The sequence below is a fragment of the Cottoperca gobio genome, chromosome 2, assembly GCF_900634415.1.
Source record: "Cottoperca gobio chromosome 2, fCotGob3.1, whole genome shotgun sequence".
Lineage (NCBI taxonomy): Eukaryota > Metazoa > Chordata > Actinopteri > Perciformes > Bovichtidae > Cottoperca > Cottoperca gobio.
In genome coordinates, this window is record NC_041356.1 from 12,650,670 (window position 1) to 12,665,805 (window position 15,136).

Genomic DNA, 15,136 nt, shown 5'->3' on the forward strand with positions numbered 1-15,136 from the left:
GAAGTGTGTTCTTACCTTCAGCGCTGCCTCCGCTCATGCTCTCGATGCTGGACTGCGACAGCACCGTCCTCCTGCCCTGCCGCAGCGACCGGTTGGTGCCGGGGCTCCCCACCGGGGAGCTGGACGCCCCGTCCCTCCTGGAGAAGATCCCGCTGAAGAAGCGAACCAGCCGCCTCTCGCTAGAGCGCCCTCCCCCTCCCCGCAGCAGAAAGCCCCCCCCTGACGCGTCCTTCTCGGCCGACAGCCGCAACAGGTCGCTGTTGTCCAGCGTGCGGTTCTTGTTCCCCCGCGCTCTCTCCCGGCGGCTCAGCTCGGACATGGAGTCCGTCTTGTTCAGCAGGGCGCCGACCTCCAGGGTCCTGCTCTTCTGCCTGGTGGGGTCCAGGCGAGGAGCCGGGGGCACCACGGGAGCCTCCTTCTCGCCAGCGTTGGGCGCAGCATCACAGGCGATGCAGCCGGAGCTGCTGTGGTGTTTGTCTTTGGAGAGCGCACGCAGGCGCAGAAGCTCGCCGCCGGTCCAGTGTCTGAAGCTGAAGCTGCGGCGCAGGAGGCCAGGCGGGCGCTTCAGAGGGGGGGTCTCAGGGGACGAAGCTTTCCCGTTGCTCCTGGAGGGAGCATCACAGCTCTTCTCCTCCATGCTCTTTGCTTTCAAGAGCTTCTTCTTCGTGTCCACAGCAGCTGCTTCAGTGCAAACCTCATCTTTAAGTCTGACTGAATCCTCTGCTTCCTGCCCCCCCTGCACGTCCCCCTGACTCGGCATGTTCTCCGCTACAGGGCTGGCGGCCTTCTCCTTCAGCTCCTTCTGTAGGCGAAGCTTCCTGGCGAGCTTCAGCCTCCCCATCTCCAGCTGGCCCGTGCTGAACGTCCTGAAGTTCCTCATGAGGCCGTGAGAAGACGAGAAGTCGTCCGACTCGTCCTCCACCTCCTTCAGCTGCTCCAGCAGCCCTCTGCGCTGGATCTCCACAGAGCACTCCCGCCGGACCCCCTTGGGGTTCTCCGCCCGCCGGGACCCTCCATCACCATCATCCTCATCTAAACTCTCCCTCTTCACCAAAGTGAGGGAGATCCGGTACACGGTCTTCCTCTGAGGCGTGCCCCTCTCCATCCTGTCAGTGCAGTTGCTGTCGAGCAGGTACATCACTATTACCGTCTGCAGCCTCTAATGAAGCAGAGATCCTCCAGTTCTCCTCCTGACCTAATGAAAAGAGGAGTCCTGCGGGTGCTACTCACTGTGCTCTGCACACTGTATGGATTGAAACATGAATGAACTTCACAGAACGGGTTACACAGAGAGAGAAACCCTGCTGCAGGGCAATAACCGACTCCTCCAGATGTGCAAACTTTGATGCAGGAAATACATTCCGGGTTCATCCCAGCGGAATATTAAACTGGATGCAACAAACAGGCGCGTCCTCCGTCACACCGAGGCGACCCCCGACATGGAAAAACACGTTTCTAGCGGCAGGAGTTCTTTAACAGCACTGGGGGGAGTCCTGCACTGACAGCTCTGGATCCTGCTCCGGTATCCGCGTCTCCCTTACACACAAACCGAGCGGTAAATATTATTCTACCGCCGTGTCCCGGACGGTGCCAGTGAGTCGTCTCCCATTGTGTGCGCACATCCCCCGCGGCGCAGACAGCCTGTCGGTCCCTTTCACCTCACACCGGCTTTCAGCTGAGATTGAAAAGCTCGTGGATGTGGAGCGGAGTGGGCCTGCTCTCCCCGCCTGTCTGCTCACACAGCTCCGGCTTTAACGCTCCCTGACAGCAACACAAGCTTGTGCAGCCGCGGTGCTCTCCTGCTCTGCGCTGTGGACACACGCACAGCCGGCCCGGACACAGCAGCGGGGAGGAGGTGCGGAACACCCGGACCGGAGTGCATGCGAACACTGGAGCTGGAGCTTTTATTCATCGTTACTGCACCGGAGAGTTTCCAACGTGCTGCGTTCATTCATCTTCATCCTCATCCTCATTATTATTATTATTATTATTATTATTCACCAGAGAAGAACTCAAACTAATCCCAACTTATTATCTATAGTCTCACATCGTGTTTAAACTTGTTTTATTCATCTTAGTACAGTAAGAAACCTAAAGATATTCACTCATGAGAAGCTGGAGCCTAAACAAATTATTATATATAAAGTAAGAAGCAGGAGAAGAAGAAAGAAAAGGAGAAGAAGGAGAAGAAGAAGCAGGAGAAGAAGAAAGAAAAGGAGAAGAAGGAGAAGCAGGAGAAGAAAGAAGGAGAAGAAGGAGAAGAAGAAGAGAAGAGAAGCGAGAGAAAGAGAAGAAGAGAAGAGAGAAGAAGGACTCCTCAAGAAGAAGAAGAAGAACCTGATCCTCCCGAAGAAAGCCTGAAGAAGAAGAAGAAGAAGAAGAAAGAAGAACCCCTCTCCTCCTCCTTCTCAGGAGAAGATCCGGAGAAGACTCCTCCTCCTCCTCCTCCAGAAGACCTCCTCCTTCTCCCTCATCCTCCTCCTTCGAAGAAAGCTCCATCTCCTCCTCCTCCCCTCCCTCCTCCTCCTCCTCCTAAGAATCTCCTCCTGAAGAAGAAGACTCCCTCCTCCTCTCCTCCTTCTTCCCCCAGAAGAATCTCCTCCAGCTCCTCCTCCTCCTCTCCCCTCCTCCCCTCCTCCCCTCCTCCTCCTCCCTCCTCCCCCCTCTCCTCCTCCTCCTCCTCACCCTCCTCCTCCTCCAGCTCCTCCCCTCCTCCTCCTCCCCTCCCCCCTCCTCAGAAGAAGAAGAAAGAAGAAGAAGAAGAAGAAAGAAGAAGAAGAAGAAGAAGAAGAAGCAGGAGAAGAAGTCCACCCCATGTTTTTCAGGCTGCCCTGGGTTCTACAATGAGGAGGAGCCTCCTCTTCCTCCTCTCTGCCTGTCAGGTTCTTGAAAACCTCCCTGACAGGAGGACACGCACGCACGCGCACACACACGCGCACACACCATCAGTCCTGCTGCACACTTTGTATTATATGTGAGATGTAAGTATTAAGTGTTCTGAGAGTTCAGCTCCTCTGATCACTGTGTTGCTTTCTCAGAATATCTGAGGCTCACCTTTACTTTGAAAATCCTTTTATGAAACATGAAGCATATTCTTAGTTTAAACTTATTATTATTATTATTATTATTATTATTATTATTATTATTATTATTTAATGTACTCACATTCACATGACAGCATGAAATGAGCGTTTGAATGTAGTCTTAGTAACCAGGTGGTTCTTTGGGTGCGATGTATTCAACATGATGCAACATCATCTGCAGTCCTCCTGCAGCTGGGGGGGGGGGGGTCATGTGACCTGCATCTCTTTGATCATTTTCTAAATTAAAATCCATCTTTAAAGTGAAATCCTGAGTGCAACACTCAGCGCTTTCTTTCTCTCACCCTCCGTCTCCTCCGTCCTCTGAAGTTCCTCTCTCCATCTCAGAGGGGGGGGGGGCTCTGACGCCTTCTGGATTATTACTAGGATTAATCAAGATTAGACCAGCAGCCGCCGGCAACTTTCTCCTTTCACCTCCACACATCCTCCCCTGACCCTCCCCCAGCGCTCTGACACCGAACATCAAACGCACCTTCATCTGAATGAAGAAATGTGTGTGTGACGCTTCCCTGCGCAGCAGAACCACGAGCAGTGTGTGCTGTGTTTTCTGTCTCCGATGAGCGTGGGAACATCAGGGGGGGCACCTCCGAAGCCTTTCATGGGGGGGCCAATAAGAGACGTTCAATCCCCTTTTATTGTGAAAGTTAGCGTGATTATACAATAATATTGTAAATGATATTAATAAAGCTTTTAGCTGTGTTACCTGTGGAACGGGTTGATATCGACCAGAGACATGTTCCTCTTCACAGGCTCCTCCTCCCTAACTGCAGTCCAGACCATGAAGTCTGCTTCAATTAGCCCAGAGTGGGGGGGGGGGGGGGACCACCTGTCCCCCACTAATCCACACACGCTTCAGACGCGTATGCAAATGGCAGCTTGGTATTCATGAATGGGAGGAAGATATGATGCCGTTCTGCTGGTTTACTTAATGATGCTGATGCAGAGGATCCAGAACATCGTCACAGAAAATAAACCGTGTTTCAGGGATGAGATGATGCGTTTATCTGCAGCAGCCTCCCAGAGACAGCAGCTCTAACATCTTTACCTTCTGTAACCAAAGCTCGTGGATCTTTATGCATTTTAAGGAGGCCGACATGAGGGGATCCCAGAGGAGGCTTCTGTTCAGTTTCAGTGTCTCATTTCTTCCATGTTTCTTTACCTGCTACTTTGTGTTTCATAGTGAAGCACTTTGTAAATAAGTGAAGGTCATCAGACTGTGAGCTCACCTGCTGCTTCAGTAGATCTGTTCTGGACGCTGGCAGTAGACACCAGCAGGAAGCGTAAAGTTTTATTTAAGGTGAAGCCAATTGAATTCAGAGGTCTGAAGGTTTAATCTGTCCACATGGTCTCTGGAGACCCTGAGGGTCTTATCTCACACACACACACACACACACACACACACACACACACACACACACACACACACACACACACACCAACACCAACCAGGGTCAACTACAGGAAGCAATGAAAAGACGGAGAGATGAACGAAGCAAGAAACCAAACATTTTAAATGCTTTTAAAATATAATATGTCTCTCCTGTCATGGTGTCATCAGTCCTGTGTTGTATATGTAGTGAGACAGAGACATGTGTAATGTTCCTGAAGGTAACGTTTCCTCTCTCTCCTGTCATGGTGTCATCAGTCCTGTGTTGTATATGTAGTGAGACAGAGACACGTGTAATGTCCCTGAAGGTAACGTTTCCTCTCTCTCCTGTCATGGTGTCATCAGTCCTGTGATGTATATGTAGTGAGACAGAGACATGTGTAATGTCCCTGAAGGTAATGTTTCCTCTCTCTCCTGTCATGGTGTCATCAGTCCTGTGTTGTATATGTAGTGAGACAGAGAGATGTGTAATGTCCCTGAAGGTAACGTTTCCTCTCTCCTGTCATGGTGTCATCAGTCCTGTGTTGTATATGTAGTGAGACAGAGACATGTGTAATGTCCCTGAAGGTAACGTTTCCTCTCTCTCCTGTCATGGTGTCATCAGTCCTGTGTTGTATATGTAGTGAGACAGAGACATGTGTAATGTCCCTGAAGGTAACGTTTCCTCTCTCCTGTCATGGTGTCATCAGTCCTGTGTTGTATATGTAGTGAGACAGAGACATGTGTAATGTCCCTGAAGGTAACGTTTCCTCTCTCTCCTGTCATGGTGTCATCAGTCCTGTGTTGTATATGTAGTGAGACAGAGACATGTGTAATGTTCCTGAAGGTAACTTTTCCTCTCTCTCCTGTCATGGTGTCATCAGTCCTGTGTTGTATATGTAGTGAGACAGACATGTGTAATGTCCCTGAAGGTAATGTTTCCTCTCTCTCCTGTCATGGTGTCATCAGTCCTGTGTTGTATATGTAGTGAGACAGAGAGATGTGTAATGTCCCTGAAGGTAACGTTTCCTCTCTCTCCTGTCATGGTGTCATCAGTCCTGTGTTGTATATGTAGTGAGACAGAGACATGTGTAATGTCCCTGAAGGTAACGTTTCCTCTCTCTCCTGTCATGGTGTCATCAGTCCTGTGTTGTATATGTAGTGAGACAGAGACATGTGTAATGTCCCTGAAGGTAACGTTTCCTCTCTCCTGTCATGGTGTCATCAGTCCTGTGTTGTATATGTAGTGAGACAGAGACATGTGTAATGTCCCTGAAGGTAACGTTTCCTCTCTCTCCTGTCATGGTGTCATCAGTCCTGTGTTGTATATGTAGTGAGACAGAGACATGTGTAATGTCCCTGAAGGTAACGTTTCCTCTCTCTCCTGTCATGGTGTCATCAGTCCTGTGTTGTATATGTAGTGAGACAGAGACATGTGTAATGTTCCTGAAGGTAACGTTTCCTCTCTCTCCTGTCATGGTGTCATCAGTCCTGTGTTGTATATGTAGTGAGACAGAGACATGTGTAATGTCCCTGAAGGTAACGTTTCCCCTCTCTCCTGTCATGGTGTCATCAGTCCTGTGTTGTATATGTAGTGAGACAGAGAGATGTGTAATGTCCCTGAAGGTAACGTTTCCTCTCTCTCCTGTCATGGTGTCATCAGTCCTGTGTTGTATATGTAGTGAGACAGAGACATGTGTAATGTTCCTGAAGGTAACTTTTCCTCTCTCTCCTGTCATGGTGTCATCAGTCCTGTGTTGTATATGTAGTGAGACAGAGACATGTGTAATGTCCCTGAAGGTAACGTTTCCTCTCTCTCCTGTCATGGTGTCATCAGTCCTGTGTTGTATATGTAGTGAGACAGAGAAATGTGTAATGATCCTGAAGGTAACGTTTCCTCTCTCTCCTGTCATGGTGTCATCAGTCCTGTGTTGTATATGTAGTGAGACAGAGACATGTGTAATGTCCCTGAAGGTAACGTTTCCTCTCTCTCCTGTCATGGTGTCATCAGTCCTGTGTTGTATATGTAGTGAGACAGAGAAATGTGTAATGATCCTGAAGGTAACGTTTCCTCTCTCTCCTGTCATGGTGTCATCAGTCCTGTGTTGTATATGTAGTGAGACAGAGACATGTGTAATGTTCCTGAAGGTAACGTTTCCTCTCTCTCCTGTCATGGTGTCATCAGTCCTGTGTTGTATATGTAGTGAGACAGAGAAATGTGTAATGATCCTGAAGGTAACGTTTCCTCTCTCTCCTGTCATGGTGTCATCAGGCCTGTGTCTGAAACTCCCATGATGCACCGCTGCTGCATCACCACACTGCAGCTGTTACTGCTGTTTTCCTTCAGAGACCCCGAGTGGCAGAAAGTTACAGATTTTTTGTTTAATAATAAACCAATATCATCAAATTTTACTGGATCACGTTGAGCCCCGTTTCCCCCCCCCATTTCCAGTCTTTATCCTAAGCTAAGCAGCTGTAGCTTCACTTGGCTGGTTTATCAGGATGTTAAACTTGTGAATGTGACACGGTGTGAGGAGTTTATCTGCTGACTGCCCGTCTGCTGTCTCCATCACATGAAATATGGATGCATGAGGAGCAGTTATGCAGCTGACAGCATTTATATTTTGGATTAAACACCATAAAATGTCAGAAAGTTTCACTCTCTCATTTCGAAAAGTCAGAGACGTTTCAATTTGCCATTTCTAACTCTCACTTCAGGCTTTGACCAATTTTTGTATTCATGTTCACATCAAGGTTAAAGAAAAGGTTACACACTCGTACCAAGCTGTAACACACACACACACTCACACTTATTGCAGGACAAACAGAAACAAGGTGCCGCTGTTGTGTTTAACAAACACCCAGCGGGGAGCGCTCTAATCAAACATGACAGGGATGGTCGGTGTCTTCAAAAAAAACACACACACACACACACACACACACACACTTCTTCATCCCCCTGCAAGAGTTTTTTTTTCTGCATCAAAGAGCGAGGGAGCGGCAGGAGACACGGCTCCCTCCACCTCAACCTCCCCCCTCACACACACAGCCCTAACCCCCCTGGAGACGGGGGAAAATGGGTCAGTTAGCAGGGGGGGAGGGGGGGAGCAGAGGGGAGGCCCCCTGCTGGCAGAGGGAGACACGTCCACACACACACCCCAAAAACACTCGAGATGCAGAGCTCATACAAATGTACTCAGAGCAGAGGATTCGGTACACACACACACACACACACACACACACACACACACACACACACACACTTTAACTTGTCAGTACGCAGCACCAGGGATCTAATATACTAATAACATTAGAGTAATCTTTATGGACAGAAATACCAGCTTCAAACACAATCAACACACACGCAGTTTCCCTCAGGCCAACGCTAAGCTAACACGCTCAGAAGACGACAACACCCCGACCAGCGGGGGTCAAAGGTCGATACAATCCCAAACAAAGTGAAAGGAAGGAGACGGAGGAGAAACACAAGCAGCCAATCACGTGGTTCCTCACGATGAAGGACCAGAGTCTTGTTCTTTCCCACGTTTCACACCATGAACAACATTTGCTGTGAAATGAACTACAGATATAAAAACTACAAGCAAGGTGTAAAAGGTTCTTTGTTCTTACCTGTGATGAGTGACGGCAGGTAAACAGGACATGAGGAGAGAAGCAGAGAAAAGAAGTGAATATTAAGAACCCTGGACAAAATCTGCAACGAGTCACAAGTAACTATATTATGTGTGTGTGTGTGTGTGTGTGTGTGTGTGTGTGTGTGTGTGTGTGTGTGTAGAAGCCAAACTGCTCCATCAGATGAAAGTGGAAAGGATGAATGAGGAGACAAGGAAAGGAAGGTAAAGAGGAGATGCCCCAGACGCAGGTCCGTTGCCATGGTGACCTTGATACATCTGAGTAACTAATAGAAATTGTGGTAAAAAAATATCAAATGAAAAATAAAGTAAATTTATATTATCGTTATAAATATATTTATAAATATTAAAAAGAATGATTTAGAAAAGGATATAATTCAAGATTATTATTTTTTTAGATGATTTAATTTTTTTAAAGTAAAATTATAAAGAAGATTAAATTAAATAAGTAAATAAAAATGTAATTAAATAAATGAAAGTTGCAGTGAATAACATAAAATAAAAGTAAATTAAAATACAATTAAAATTATAGTAAGAACATTTTTAAATAATTGCATAAAATGTAATTTAAAGAAATGTAATAAACTATAAAGCGAGTATTTCTGATTCTTCTTCTTTTGTTTCTCTGGCGGTAGAAACATTGTCTGCTGCAGCACAGATGGTGAATTATTAATTATGAATTCATGAAAACAAGTATCTATAGTAAAACATCACACACACACCTTTAAGAAGGAGGGAGGAGAGACAGCTGATGTCCAAAATCCCATGAGAGGCCATATACAGTAATATGTAAAAATAAGGAACCCCCGCCACACACACACACACACACACACACACACACACACACACACACACACACACACACACACACACACACACACACACACACACACACACACACACACACACACACACACACGTATTTTAATCCCTGGATACAATAGGAAGCAGATGCTCGTCTGCAGGCGGCGCTGCGTTAAAGTGAAGACACAAAGATAACCCTTAGAAACAATAAGAATAAAGAAAAAGTTTAAAAATCTCACGTCACTCAAACATCAGATGGAAAATGCTAAATAAATAAACCAGGAGGGTAAACACCAACGATTATCCAATTTGTAGTATTTTTAATAATCATTTAAGTCTCAAACGAGACGATTTGCTGCTTTTCGCTGTTTAATATCATTAAAACGTGAATATTTGGGGTTTTATTGAGTTGTTGGGAGAAAATAATAAATAATAAATAAATGTTCACTAAACAAAAATGTACCAAGCAATTAAAGTAGATTAATAATCAACACGCTCTCTTATTTTGAAAATCTCACTGAAACACACACATCATGAATATTATACAAACGATGAAAGATGATTTCACACGGTGTCAAAGCTCAGCAGAGACGTTTGGGATTAAAAGAATATCTGAGGGAATCGAGAAGTCACACAGGAAGTGTGTGTGTGTGTGTGTGTACGTGACAACACCTGTACACACACACAGAACACACACATGTATATATACGCACACACGACTACATACAAGTACACACGTGCCTTGGAGACAAGACATCATTAGAGAGAGCGAGGCGATAATTATTCAGAGAGTGTGTGTGTGTGTGTGTGTGTGTGTGTGTGTGTGTGTGTGTGTGTGTGTGTGTGTGAGATCCAGATTAACAGGTTGATGAACGGGGCAACGTTCAAAGCATTTCTATATGATACAAGGTACAAACTGCAGATGATATTATTATATTATTAGCACTCGTAGTATTCATATTGTTATTATTATTATTATAATAAAACTGTACAATCCGTGGTATTTCTGCTAAAATATCAAATTAAAACACATTTTTAAAGTTGCATAATATAACAATCTATTTAAATGTAGTAGTAAAATTTATATAACAAAAATAAAGTAAATTAAAATAAAACAATTTAAAAAATAAGTAAAATCAAATTAAACGGAATATAAAAATACTTAAATATAAAAATAGTAGTAAAACTTAATAAAGTTACATTTTAAAATTAAAATAAAAAGTGTAGTAAAAACAAAATGACAAAACGAAAATAAAACAAAATCAATTACAATCTATATTAAAATAGAATTGACAAAAGGTAAGCTATTATCTATTCTATTCCAACAAAAATAAAAATAGGGTTATGTAGTATAAAATAAAATGTGATTATGTCAGGAGGTTTCTGGAAGCATCTGGATGTAGAAACATAAAATAATAATAATAATAAAATAACAGCTGCAGACATGAAGCACATTTGAGCAGCAGCTGTTCTAACCTGGTGTCTCCTCTGTAACACACATCAGGATGTGACCTACTTCTGCTGGCCCACAACATACATCCAGAGACACCTGACGGAGCACGCAACCCCATCATCACAACCCCGCCACGCCGCCACGCCGCAGGGCTCAAAGGCACTCCAGCAGCTTATTAGAAGTGAGGGCGGACTGCACCTTTATTATTCCAATGAATACTGAACACTGCAGCATGTTGGTGCTGCTTTGCACCTGAGCACAGGACTGATCAGCTAAAGGGAATCTGAAAACACCTGCACGGAAATAAAGTCATTAAAAAGGTCGGATTTGAAAGATGGTTTAAAATAACAAATTCCCAGCATTCCTCCAACACCTAAACGCACCGCAGCTCCCTGCTGCCACCTGCTGGTTCAGCAGAGCATCGTCGGTTTGAACGTTTTATAACAAATTATTCATACAATTAAAAACTAAACTAAAAATATACAGTAAACATGTATTTATAGAACACCTTTTTTAGTAGATATATACAGTATAACATTACAAACAAAGGTAATACAAATTATATGATTAAGTAGAATAAAATGAATCAAGTCAAACTAAATATTTAGTAATAAAAATGTTTAAAGCAAAATTAAATCAAAGAAGAAATTTTAAATAAAGATGAATATATATAAAAAGTAAAGTAAATTAAAAGTTTTAATAAAATGTAAACAAATATTAAATTAAAATGTTATTAAATTAAAAGAATTAAAAGGAAAAGCAGCAAATCTTCACATTTTAGAAGCTGGAACTATAAAATATTTGTTTCAGGTGTACAGGTGTATATAATGTTCTACATCAAAACATCATACAATGTTGTGTGTAAAACTTTACATTTGTAAAGTAACTAGTAAGTAACTTCGTGCCAGTCGACCGCTGACGGACGGTGAACCAGAGAAAACCTTCTGGAAAAGTTGAGAAAGGCCGAGAGCGAAACTTTCCCACTCGATGCACAAAACATCTTTGTTCTGGGAAACTGAAGTCAACACAGAGACGTGACTGAATGAAACAAAGAGCGACTGTGTGTCGGGACCAATTACATTTCAAACACAAGCAGAATATCAGAACATACAACAAAAGGCAGCGAAGCCCTTCTTAGAAATGCTCTACGAAAACCTCCAACAACAAAAAGCTGCGAGTGAACGGGAGGAGCATCTGAGCCGACAGCCGTGACCCCAAACAGCCCAAAGACTCAGCGGTGAAGACGGAGCCTGAAATCTGTTGTGAAAGGAGAAACACGTCGTGGGGTTGTCCCACCTGCAGGGGGCGCTGCTGCTGGGACAAGCACGAGTCAGGAGACAATAATAATAATAATAATAATAATAATAATAATAATAATAATAATAATAATAATAATAATAATAATAATAATAATAATAATAATAATAATAATAAAATATAAAGAGGAATAAAATAATAATGATAATAATAATAATAATAATAACGATAATAATAATAATAATAATAATAATAATAATAATAACTATAATAATAACAACAATAACTATAATAATAATAATAAGTAAATAATGTGGAAATATAAAGAGGAATAAAATAATAATAATAATAATAAATAAATAAGTAAATATTAATGTGGAATAATAATAAAGAGGAATATAATAATAATAATAAATAAGTAAATAATAATGTAGAAATATAAAGAATACATCTTTAAAAATATGTAGATTTAATCATTTGGAAATATAAAGAGAAATAAATACAAGTTAAAATATAAAGAGGTATAAATGAAATAAATAAATGTGAAAATGGACATGAAGGAATGAATAAGTAAAATAATAAATAAGTAAATAAAAATGTGGAAATATAAAGAGTAATAAATTAAAGAATGTATTTATTTATTGTATATATTTACTTATATAGATAAATATTTATATTTTTTCTTTGTATATTTAAAATGTTTTTATTTATTATATATAATGTAATTTATTTATTTTCATCCCTTTATTTTTCCATAGTGCTTTTTCCTATTGTCTTTTATTTACTTATGTATTATTGGATTTATTTCTGTTCATATTTCCAAATGTTTTGAGAGAAAGTGACACCTACTGTTAAAGAAAGCATGTCAGTAAAGCATTTAGGGATTTCTAATCGAGTAAAGAAAGATTTTCTCTTGGAAAACACAGATTTGTAACTGAATTAGAAAGATTATATCCAACACAAATATTATTTTACCAGGTTCAACATCTTTTTAATCTAAATGTTAAATGTGAGTGGATCAGATTTATACACAATTCTACAACTTTCTAAATCCCTGCTGGAAACATTCCCCAGACTTCCCAGGCTCAGATTCCTCTCTGTGCGTCTATAAAAAGACCACAAGTTCAAGACCGCGACACTTCCCACATCTCCCAGAATGCCTTTCAACAACCCAGACAAGAGTGCGTTCTGGAGATCGTAGACCAAACCGGACGTTATTCTTATTTGTGCGTTAAATCGGCCGATTTCCGATGGAGGTTTTGCATGAATTGAGAAAAAGGTTTTGTTAAACAAGATGACTATAATACACTAATGCACTGATGCACTAATAACAACCGTTAAAACACATTTTAAACGTTCCTTTAAAAATGAGTTAAACTGCAGCGGTAAAAATAACCCTAAAATAACAGCTGAGAGGCAGGATGAGGCTGCAGCAACTGCATCATATGTGACTGAACAAACAGAGTAGATACAAATACACACACACACACACACACACACACACACACACACACACACACACACAGACTGACACAGACTGACACAGACACACACACACACAGACACACACACACACACACACACACACACACACACTGACACAGACTGACACAGACTGACACAGACTGACACAGACACACACACACACACACACACTGACACAGACTGACACAGACACACACAGACACACACAGACACACAGACACACACAGACTGACACAGACACACACAGACACACAGACACACACAGACTGACACAGACACACACACACACACACACACACACTGACACAGACTGACACAGACACACACACACACACACAGACTGACAGACACACACAGACACACACACAGACTGACACAGACTGACACACACACACACACAGACACACACAGACACACACACACACAGTATGGAGGAGAGCAGCGAGACGATCTGAGAGGAAGTACTTTGGCTTTGACAGAAACACTGATGCTAATAGATAAACAGCTGTAAATAGATGCTCTCGTGATAACACACGTGATATTGTATTTTGCTAAACTTTGACAGCTTTCAGACGAATTAAGAATAATTGAGAGAATCTTTTGAAAGTTGTAATTTTATCTTGAATAGTTATTTATTCTAAATATGTTTGTTATACGAAGTCAAAATAAAGTGAAAGGAGGGAAAGCAAAATTCTGTCATTGTGACTAAGCTTCTGTCTCTTCAGTGATGCGGAGAATAACTGTAGCTACAGTAATAACGCTTGAAACCACGATTCACAACGTTTCTGCCGCTTTCTCGTGCTTTTATTTTGAAAGGTCACAGGTAACAATGAGTTTACGAGCCTTCGGTGGTGAAATGGTGAAAATAATGTGGGAACTTCATGTCTGAAGTCTGACACGTGTCACTAGTGATGTTGAACTTTGTTATTTCTCCTCATGATTATTAATTGAAGGACTTTCCCACGCTGCATTTCACAGATACTTTGCTCCCAGAATGCTTTGTTGTTGGAGGCTGCAGGGATCAGCTTTCCTCTCTTTCTATCCTCCTCCCGTCGCCTCGTCCCTAATTCACGTCTAATCCTCCTCCTCCATCTTCTTCCTCTGTCCCCCTGAACACAGCGTGTCTGGGAATAACATAAAGCATCATCTGTCACTCCATTCACATTTCTTAGGATTGTTTCCATCACGCTGTCGCTCAAACAGGCATGTCTGATATTCTGCCAAAACAAGCAGCTGATTGGGCAGGAAGTGAAAACAAGTGATTACAGTCCGTTTGTGAGTAAGAGGGGGGCTTTTAGGGTGAGTCACAGCAAAGTCACTCTGGGGGGGGGGGGAGAGAGGAGGGGAGGACGAGACATGGAGAGGAGGAGAGGAGACAATGAGAGGAGAGGAGACAAGGAGAGGAGAGGAGACAAGGAGAGGAGACAAGGAGAGGAGACAAGGAGAAGAGACAAGGAGAAGAGACAAGGAGAAGAGACAAGGAGAGGAGAGGAGACAAGGAGAGGAGAGGAGACAAGGAGAAGGAGAGAGAGGAGACAAGGAGAGGAGAGGAGACAAGGAGAGGAGAGGAGACAAGGAGAAGAGAGGAGACAAGGAGAAGAGAGGAGACAAGGAGAAGAGACAAGGAGAGGAGAGGAGACAAGGAGAGGAGAGGAGACAAGGAGAAGAGAGGAGACAAGGAGAGGAGAGGAGACAAGGAGAAGAGACAAGGAGAGGAGAGGAGACAAGGAGAGGAGAGGAGACAAGGAGAAGAGACAAGGAGAAGAGACAAGGAGAGGAGAGGAGACAAGGAGAGGAGAGGAGACAAGGAGAAGAGACAAGGAGAAGAGAGGAGACAAGGAGAGGAGAGGAGACAAGGAGAGGAGAGGAGACAAGGAGAAGAGACAAGGAGAAGAGATAAGGAGAAGAAATAAGGAGAGGAGGAGGAGAGGAGAGAAGGAGAAGAGACAAGGAGAGGAGACAAGGAGAAAAGATAAGGAGAGGAGACAAGGAGAAGAGATAAGGAGAGGAGGAGGAGAGG

At 43.1% G+C, this 15,136-nt stretch overlaps 1 protein-coding gene across 5 annotated transcripts in view; it reads right to left on the bottom strand.

Annotated features, from left to right (window-relative positions):
- The window catches only part of agap1 (ArfGAP with GTPase domain, ankyrin repeat and PH domain 1), a 126,447-nt gene that overhangs the window by 97,929 nt on the left and 13,382 nt on the right, over nucleotides 1-15,136 (bottom strand). The window contains exon 1 of one of the 5 annotated variants that reach the window (XM_029445552.1): nucleotides 16-1,755. The exons of the other annotated variants lie outside the window; for them this stretch is intronic. Coding sequence (XP_029301412.1) covers nucleotides 16-1,138 — 1,123 coding nt within the window. The 5' untranslated portion in view covers nucleotides 1,139-1,755. Of the gene's footprint in view, nucleotides 1-15; nucleotides 1,756-15,136 lie in introns of those variants that run through there. 5 annotated transcript variants of the gene reach the window in all.